Source organism: Conger conger, chromosome 3 (genome assembly GCF_963514075.1).
Source record: "Conger conger chromosome 3, fConCon1.1, whole genome shotgun sequence".
NCBI lineage: Eukaryota > Metazoa > Chordata > Actinopteri > Anguilliformes > Congridae > Conger > Conger conger.
Window position 1 is genome coordinate 75,695,183 of NC_083762.1, and position 10,000 is coordinate 75,705,182.

At 48.6% G+C, this 10,000-nt stretch overlaps 1 protein-coding gene across 1 annotated transcript in view; it reads right to left on the minus strand.

The window, feature by feature from the left end:
• The window catches only part of LOC133123899 (ATP-binding cassette sub-family B member 6-like), a 37,454-nt gene that overhangs the window by 16,735 nt on the left and 10,719 nt on the right, over window positions 1–10,000 (minus strand). The window contains exons 6-15 of the mRNA XM_061234604.1: window positions 9,366–9,558; window positions 8,775–8,896; window positions 7,872–7,981; window positions 7,544–7,609; window positions 6,951–7,076; window positions 6,050–6,126; window positions 5,836–5,899; window positions 4,604–4,689; window positions 3,947–4,004; window positions 3,369–3,473 (exon numbers count right to left, since the gene is read on the minus strand). Coding sequence (XP_061090588.1) covers window positions 3,369–3,473; window positions 3,947–4,004; window positions 4,604–4,689; window positions 5,836–5,899; window positions 6,050–6,126; window positions 6,951–7,076; window positions 7,544–7,609; window positions 7,872–7,981; window positions 8,775–8,896; window positions 9,366–9,558 — 1,007 coding nt within the window. The remainder of the gene's footprint in view (window positions 1–3,368; window positions 3,474–3,946; window positions 4,005–4,603; window positions 4,690–5,835; window positions 5,900–6,049; window positions 6,127–6,950; window positions 7,077–7,543; window positions 7,610–7,871; window positions 7,982–8,774; window positions 8,897–9,365; window positions 9,559–10,000) is intronic.

The following is a 10,000-nucleotide window of genomic DNA, read 5'->3' on the forward strand; positions in this document are numbered from 1 at the left end:
CAGAGGACAAATCGGCAAATGATCGATAACGTATCTTCTGCTTCTTCTATTACTGAACAAGGGAACACAGCAGTGGCAATTAGCATTAGCCTGGGCTCACCGTTCAGGGGTGGGGGGGGTGGGGGAGTATCTGGTAGGACAGAGCCAATGGGGGTGGCACAGACAGCAGCCACAGTAACAGACAGGTACTACACTACACCTATTACATTTAGGTCAGATTTACTTTAATTTTATTTGCACAGTATTTAAAAAGAGGACACATGTAAACCCGAACATAGACAGTACAGGATGGGGCTAGAAACCCAGAAGGGCTCAGATATGAGGCCTCACCCCTTAGCATGTACCTTAATTCTGATTCAAACGATGAATTCAGCAGCCCCTGAAAAGTGATACCGTATCATCGAATGCTAAAGAGCTAGCCGCAGACGCCACGGCAGAGGACTGAGCAGAGTGGAAACCCCAGAAGGTCCAGACGCCCCTGAATCCAGCTCAGCCCTCAGCCCCCCTGCTAGCCTAGCATACTAAGGGTGTTTGGGCCACTTTTTTAGCATTTATCCAGAGTGACGGACAGTTGATTACACTAAGCAGGAGACAATCATCCCCTGGAGCAATGCAGGGTTAAGGGCCTTCCCCAAGAGCCCAACGGCTGTGCAGATCTTATTGTGGCTACACCGGGGATCAAACCACCGACCTTGCGGGTCTCAGTCATGTACCTTAACCACTACGCTACAGGCCGCCGCAATTTGGAAGTGTGAAGGGCTTTACAATGTACGGCACCAAGGGCTGGTGCGTGTGGAAGGTCCCAGAACGTGACCGTAAGCTCTTCTTCGGTGGTGTTTAAAGAGCCGCTCCGCAGTTCTGCTTACGTTTAACACCCCCTTGCCCCCCACCGCACCGCCCCCCGCCAAGCTCTCCACCCCCTCCCAAAAAAGATCACAACACCAGCACACTTTTGCCAACATGTTTTTAATCCTCCAAAACCAAAACCAAAACCAACCCTCTTCTAAACCCACAACCTCTGTTAAACCCACAACTTTTTATTCCCTGCTCTGATTAAAACATGAGTAGAATTACCAACTGCAATTTTCATAGACTTCTAGATAAAAGGCCGATTTCTGGTTTCCAGGAAAAGAGAGTGGTTGATAAGGGAAAGGGATACGACAGGCGGGTAATAACTCTTGTGAGAAAGAGAAGAACATGGGCGTGTACGCCTGGCTCGACCCCTCGCGTGTGAGAGCTGAACTCAGGCGGTAATTAAAGGTGCTTGTATACCGTGTAATTACACAGCACTGTGCCCCAGCCTCTAATCACCCGAGACGGGCACGTCTCACTGTAACCAACGGTTTCTTCTATTTGCAAGTGGATTTACAAAGCTCCGAGGTTGTGTTCATGACACTGATCTTATGTTCACACTCTCGAGAACATACAGTAAAGTTGGGACGCGATGTTGGGTGTTCAGGAGTGTTCAGCTAGCCAGATGACACCATACTCCTACTGATTACAGCCATACCCCTGGAAAACTATACATGTGATAAGTTTGAATTAAATTACATTTTATTTGTATACCGCTTTTTAAAAATGACAGTCACAAAGACACTCGACAGACTAGCAGATGAGCAAACACCAGACCTGAACCCCCAAAATAGCAAGCATGTGAGGTAAAAAAAAAAAACCCTCTCTAGTGGGAGAAAAACCCTCAAACAGGGGTAAGAAATGCCAATGGGGAGAAATATCAGGAGGAGATATATCAGCTACAGTATGATAGCCACACACTCTGCTTCCACACCCAGAGAGGCCTGTTTGTACTATAGGACTCATAAGATACATCCACAGCATGCTTGATTATGGTTTTTCACCATTATTTTTCAGCACATATCCAAAATGGACTCGGCAATCCTGGGATGGCGAGACAGTGCTGAAGTGAGAGAGAGAGGTCTAAAGTTCATCGCACAACACAGGCTGTCCCTACCGCACAGATCTGTCTGAAATTCCTCAAAGCAGCCTCCAAAAAGATATTTATCCATTATTTACAACCCTTTCAGAATGATTTATTTACACGGGGCGCTGCAAAAATTTTAGCAAGGCAGCCGCCAAATCTCATCTCCGGGGTTTCACTGCGGGGGGGGGGGGGGGGGGGGGGGTTGGTGGCTCACCGTTTTCGACAAAAAACTAAAACCGAGGCCACGTCCGACTTTCACAGGATGGGCAGCGACCAGGGCAACTGCTGTTGGGGGAATGGCCGTCCAGACATATGTATTAGGCCTGTGTTTCGCATTAAAACGACGACATAAACGAGCAGGACGTCGAACATTCCCGGACCGCAAATGGGGAAACGTCTCGGAGGAAAACAAAGACACACACACACACACACTCCAACACAGACAATGTGTTCGCGGGAATCAATCGGAAGATGCTTCAAAGCCCTGACTGGATCCTCGCCTTTTGATGTGGCGAGCATTTGATCTGAACAACACAAGGAAAGATTATATCCACTTAAATCTTAAAAGGGTGCCCACCCCTACCCCTCCTACTCCACCCGACACAGGAAAGACGCCGAACCGGGAACAACAAAGCTTTATACCTACTGCTGGGCAGGACAATTATTTGAAGTGTCTGAAGCCCACACTTTAATTAGCGCTTAACAGAAAGGATCCCCTGACAGTTTGGTGAATGGGAAATGAGCTCTGCAAATCCACTGGCATGTACGGGAGCCACAGCCTAGCATCCGGTTCCTGGACTGCTCCCACGGACTCACCTGGAATCAATGTGCAATGCTAATGATGCCATGGCTATGCTATGGGGCAGCCGGTAGCCTAGTAGGCTAAGGTACATGACTGGGACTTGGAGGTTGGTGGTTGGTGGTTGAAGCCCCAGTGTAGCCACAATAACATTTCATGGGCCCTTAAGCAAGGCCTTTAACTCGGCATTGCTCCAGGGGGGGGGTTGTGCCCTGCTTAGTCTAATCAACTGTAAGTTGTGTTGGATAAAAGCGTCAGCTAAATAATTGTAAAGTAATGGCAGGTGCTTTTTCCCCATACTTCAGGCCCCTGCCTACATTCCATCAGGATGTTTAGTTTGGCTAGGCAAGCGGTTTGTTCATAGATTTGCGTGTTGCAGTATTGTGATGTATGATGATGATCAAATAGGCCCTGGTCCTTATCTTTGTTGTACAGGTAGCAGTTGAAATTGTACTTCCCTCTAGGGTCTTTCAGCGCACTTATCCCTGGTTATGGGCATGCACTTTGCACTTTGCAGTACGTCACTCTGGATAAGAGCGTCTGCCAAATGCCATTAATGTAATGATTTTAGACCCCACATCCTGCCCCCCCTTCTCCAAATGACCCCTCCCCCCCCCCCCCCCCACTCACCTTCGAGATGTCCTGCCCGTCGATGCGGATGCACCCCCCCTGGACGTCATAGAAACGGAAGAGCAGTCGGATAATGGTGCTTTTGCCCGATCCCGATTGGCCGACCTGAAAAAACAAGGTTATAAAACGTGTGAGACAGCCACAGGCAGCACTCATAAAAGGCCAGTTACTGCTTTTTGAAGAAAAAGTCACGTATTGTGACTAATCTTTGGCATCACCTCACGAGGTGCATGGAAACTTTGCAAAGGTATCATGACCTGGGTCAAACGCGTCATCGGTTTGGACTCAAATACTTTTCTGCGGTTTACGGAGCTGGTCTGGTGTATTGGAACCTATGAAACACTCTCAAAACTTGCTGCTGGTCCTCTTGTTTGGCTCAATTGTATCAGGCAAGATCAATCGAGCACAGAAAAGTATTTGAATCCAAAATAATTACGTATTTGACTCAGGTCTGTGATTGGCTGAAGTGGTTATCCACATCTTTGCTAAAGATATCTTGGTTGATGTGTGGTTATCCATGAAATTGAGGCTCCTTTGAAAAAAATGCAGAAATTAGAACAATGAGAAATTTGTCCTACCAGAGCCACCGTCTGACCAGGCATTACGGTAAAGGATACGTCCCGTAGAATCTCGTTCCTGCAGAGATAACAACAGAAACAACGTGGCTAAAGGTGGAATAGACAGGAGTTTTCACATTCAAATACCTAGAATTGAGAGAGCTCAAAGTTGTCTAAACATAATCACTGTGCATGTAAGAAATACATATGGCAGGGTTTGTTTAGTCCAGAGGTCAGAAAGTCCACCCCAGAGTTCAAATCCAGATAATTGTAAGAAAATACCAGGGAGGACTTTTACTTTCTAAACCTGGATTTTCCAACTCTGATACGGTATCATCATGGCCTTGTGCATAGAAGACCTGGGCCAAATATGCAATTGTTTTGGATTCAAATACTTTTCTGTGCTTGACTGAGCTTGCCTGGTGCAACCAACCAAACCAGAAGGCAAAGATTTTGAGAGTATTTCATAGGTTACAATACACCAGACAAGCTCAGTCAAGCGTAGAAAAGTATTTGAATCCAAAACAATTTGACCCAGGTCTGGTGTATAGCGAGATGACTTCAAGACCCCGAACGCCACCATTTTGAATGGGGTCCTTGCCATCTCCTCTGTCCCATCGAGCGTATGACACTTGATTTTTATGACAGAACGGGGCCGGGGAAACGTGCGATACCTACCCCTCGGTGTAGCTGAAATGCACGTTCTCAAACTCCACCTTCCCCAGTTTGAACAGGAGGTTCCCGGCGTTGACGTCGTCGTTCACCTGGGGGGGGGGGTTGGGAAGGAGGAGGAGAAACGGAGTGAGGACCACGGTCACCTGCGCCCCCGTCGGAGCGGAGCGGGAACACGGGCGCAGCGCGTACACCTCATCTGTATGTGGGAGCTGACCTCGGGACCCCAAAACTTAAGAATACCCACAAAAGGCAAGTTTTGATCAAAGCATGCTTGCACTAAAGGGCCCCCCCCCTCCCCAGTGTAAGATTTTCGCTGCCACCACGCCCCCCGCCCCCCGCCCCCCGACCCCCCCCCCCCCCCCAATTCCTCAATCCTCAACCCCTTTCTCATCCCCGTCACTGTATAGTGACGGCTTTCCAAGGGGAACCGAACTTAAGAAAGAAATCTGAACATCCAATAATGCCTTTGTTTTGATTCCTCGGGCCATTAACATATCAAGGGGATCTGAGGGAGCTTTGACGGAGCGGTGCTTTGCAGGGCGGCGAGTGTGTGCTTTTCCGGAGCTTTCCCACAGACAGACCGTGCCCCGGGCCAGACTGGGGGCAGAGCCGGGGCAGCAGTCTGGAGCAGACCCCACCGTACCCCCCCCCTACACCCACCTACACACACCCCCCCAACCCCATCACTACCCCATCACTACCCACCCCCAGCCCCCCAACACCACCATACCTCCCCCCTACACCCCTCCAACCCCATCACTACCCATCCCCAGCCCCCCAACACCACCATACCTCCCCCCTACACCCCCCCAACCCCATCACTACCCACCCCCAACCCCCCCAGCTCCCAAATCCCATCACTACCCAACGCCAACCTCACCTTACCCCCGAATACCTCCGCAACCCCCATCAAACTCACCCCACCCTACATCCCCTCACCCCCATCTACACCACCCCAACCCCATCACTACCCACCCCCAACCCCCCCAGCTCCCAAACCCCGTAACTATCCACCCCTAACCCCACCTACACCCCCCCAACCCCACCACTAGCCACCCCTACCCCCACCACATCATACCCCCCCACCCCATCAGTCCCCACCCCTACCCCACAACCAAATTGTACCCCCCTACACCCCCCCAAACCCCATCACTACCCACCCCCAAAGACACTTATTAGACACTTTCCACATCACAATGAATCCTTACACGTTTAAAACATTGAAAAACACTTACCTCTTGCTCCTCTGTAAAGAGCTTAAACATACTCTCCATGTCAATGAAGGAGTTCTGGATCATTCTGGAGGGACAGAGAAACATGACATCACAGCTGCGTGGTATGGTATGGTCTGTGTGGTATGAAAATTGAATTGAATGCTTTTAAAACTAATCTGGTATCCTATTGCCAAGGTTCAAGGTTCAACCTTGTCAGATTATTGTGCTAGCTCACCTGTAGTAGGTACCAAACCAGTTCAGAGGGGTGTACAACTGGATGATGTAAGTCCCAAAAAGAACATAGTCACCCACCTGAACAGAAAAAAGGCAAAGTTAAACACATATCCAACCCTACACACACCGTCTCCATTAAACACACATCCAGAACTCATTACACACTTCCCCAATTTAAATGCAATCATCAAAAACCCCACACACTTTCCCATTTAAATGCAAGTCCAAAACTCCACACATTTTTCCCATTTAAAGACACTTCCAAAACTCCACACATTGTTCCCATTTAAACACATGTCCAACACTCCGGAAACTGTCACTAAGAAACAGGCACCACTCCTTCCACTGGGAGCACATACAGTGCAGTCCATAAGTATTTGGACAGTGGTACAATTTATGTTCCTTTGGCTCTTGTCGCCAAATGTCGTGTCTAGGAAACGACACTGTACTCCGGGCAGATTGGATTTGAAACTGACCACTGAATATGAAGTTAAGGTGCAGATCAGTTTTTGTCTAATTTCTTGTTTTTGGTCTTATTTCTCTGCCTCATAATGGCTGCCCATCATTGGCACAACTCTGGTCCTCATGTTCACAAACTCCAACAACAGGACAACGAAGGGATCTAATTCCCACATGGATCATCCACTGTCAATACCCTGTAAATAACCTCACATTCATTGTTTCATTTCAAATACAACATGCCAGGATACAGAGCCAAAAGAACAGAAACTTCACCAACGTCCACATATGTACGGACTGCGCTGTAAATCAACGCATGGAATAATGCCCTTGTCGGAGGTAAATGCTCACGACCACAAACACAAACACAAACACAAACACAAACACAAACACAAACACAAACACAAACAGAGGAGAAGATGAGTCTCCATTGGGGCACATACCCGAAATTTATTCTCCGTGACGAAGTAGGCGCAGAGCAGAGACCCAGCCAGGAGGCCCGTCCCGATGATCAGGTTCTGAGTCTGGTTCAGGAAGGCCAAGGAGGCGTTGGTCTTCCACTCAGCCGACTGAGAGAAGGACAAGAGGCAAAGTGACCTTCTCCATCACCATCGGAAAAAGCCCCGATAGGAACAGACAACATGGCCGCCAAACCCTGTTCCTGGAGATCTACCGTCCTGTAGGTTTTCACTCCAACCCTAACAGAGCACATCTCATTCAACAGCTAGAAATCCCAGTGAGCTGCTAATTAGTAGAATTAGGTGTGCTTTGTCAGGGTTGAAATCGAAACCTACAGGTCAGTAGATCTCCAGGAACAGGGTTGGGCAGCCCTGCTCTAGCTGTTGAATGAGGTGTGCTTTTGTGAGTGTTGAAATTAAAACCTACAGGACAGTATATCTCCAGGAACAGGGTTGGGCAGCCCTGACATACAAGTACATACGTTGACTGTGCATGCTAATCGATGCCTCTATAAGTAACACACAGGCATTAGCATGTGTTCACACATCATTACCAATCCCACGATTCCCCCCGTTACCTGGTACTTGAGTATGGCATCCTGAAAGCGGTTCACTTCATAGTTCTCTGCATTGTAATATTTCACCTGTGTGAGGAGAGAGAAATCACACAGCTCAGTGTGCTACACGGAGCAGAGTGCATTCAACTTGCTACTGCTGCAGTTTTCATTTCACCAGGCCTAATTACTTCACATGTAATAATAATAGGGCTAAATTTGCCGTAGTACCCAAAAGGTACCGTGCACACGCTGGCAGACATTTTATTTACACGTGCTTGATGTAAGAAACCAAACAATCCCCGCCAGGTGCCTCTGAAGATAAGTTACACGCAGTATCTGGGTCAGGTACCGTCTCAAAGTTCAGCAGGGAGTCCACGGCCTTGGACTTGGCGTTGTTGTCCTGAGTGTTCATTTCGCGCCGGTACTTGGTCCTCCATTCCGTGATGACGATAGTGAGAGCTGGGGATTGTTGGACAGAGCATTGGCTATATACCCTGGTGTTCATATCATGGTGCGCATACACCATGATGCACATATACCCTGGTACTCGTATACCATGGTGCTCATACTTTAATGTTCAGATACCCTGGTTCTCAAATACCCTTGTGCTCATATACCATAATGCACATATACCCTGGTCCTCATATATCATGGTGCACATATACCCTGGTACTCACATACCCTGGTACCCATAATACCATAGTGCTCATATACCATAATGCACATATACCCTGGCCCTCATATATCATGGTGCACATATACCCTGGTACTCACATACCCTGGTACCCATAATACCATAGTGCTCATATACCATAATGCACATATACCCTGGTCCTCATATATCAAGGTGAACATATACCCTGGTACTCACATACCCTGGTACCCATAATACCAATGTGCTCATATACCATAATGCACATACCCTGGTTCCCAAATGCCATGGTGCCCATACTATACCTTAGTGCTAACATACCACACCTGGGTCAACGTAATTGTTTTGGATACAAATAGTCTTCTGCGCTTTACTGTGCTTGTCTGGTGTATTGGAACTTATGAAACACCCTCAAAAAGTGCTAACCCTGCAGTCTGGTCTTCTTGGTTGACTCAACCGCACCAGGCAAGATCAATCGAGCACAGAAAAGCGTTTGAATCCAAAACAATTACGCGTTTGTCCCAGATCTGGTGCGCATATACTCTGGTGCTCATCAACCCTGGGATATACCCATACGGTTCCCATGGTTCCCCTACTCACTGAGGTAGAGGAACATGCAGATGAAGATGATGAGGCCGAACCAGGCGTTGAAGTTCGAGATGAAGAACACAATGGCGATGACGATGTCAGCGATGGTGGGGAAGATGCTGAACACGATATAACTGTGGAGTAAAAAAAAAAAGACAAAAGAAGAAAAAAAAGAAAGAAGATAAGGTTTAAGTTTCAAGCCCAGTTCCCTACCCATTACACTACAACCAGGGCTGCCCAACCCTGTTCCTGGAGATCTACCATCCTGTAGGTTTTCACTCACTCCAGGAACAGAGTTGTGCAGCCCTGCTGTAGCTGTTGACTGAGGTCTGCTCTGTTAGGTTTGGAGTGAAAGCCTACAGGACTGGAAACCTAATCTCCAGGAACAGGGTCGGGCAGCCCTGTACTGCACCGCTGATTGGCTGAGGGATCAGGCCACAGGTTCTAGTTCTAGTGAAGTTCCCTACCCATTATGCTACAACCAGAGCCGCTCAACCTAGTTCCCGGAGATAAACCATGGGCAGCCCTGTACTGCACTGCTGATTGGCTGTGGGATCAGACCCCAGGGCACAGGGCGGTTTCGGGGCACGGCGGGCAGTGCACCTGAGCAGGCTGTTGATGGAGGACGTCCCGCGGTCGATGCTGCGGAGGACGTCGCCCGTGCGTCTCCCCAGGTGCCAGCGTAGCGACAGCGCGTGCAGGTGGCCGAAGAGCCGCACCTGGACCACGCGGTTGGTGTGCTGCTGGACCCTGATCCACAGGAAGGACCGCAAGTTACTGACGAACCCCGACGCACCTGGTGGGAGAGGGGGGGAGGGAGGGAGAGGGAGGGAGGGAGGGAGAGGGAGGGAGAAGGTGAGATGGAGAGGGAGGGAGGGATAGTGGAAGGGGGAGGGAGAGAGAGGGAAAAGAAGAAAGAGAGGGGGGAAGGAGAGAGGGAGGGAGAGGGGGAGAGAGAGGGAGGGAGAGCAGGAGAGAGAAACAAAAGAGAAAGAGAGAGAGAGATGAGAAACCAAAAATGTTGTAATTGAAAAAAGCAAATGTTACACCCACATTGTGAACACTACACAAAGCTAATGTGCACTGACGACTCGAAAATAGACTACGGCTAGCAACCTAGCTAACATTAAACTAAATTATATTTGGTTTTTACTTCATATAAAGTACCAGTTCAGGTAACATTTAGGCACTGGTACAGTATTTAGAAGCATTGTTTCAGCACTGGCATCAGCAAAATC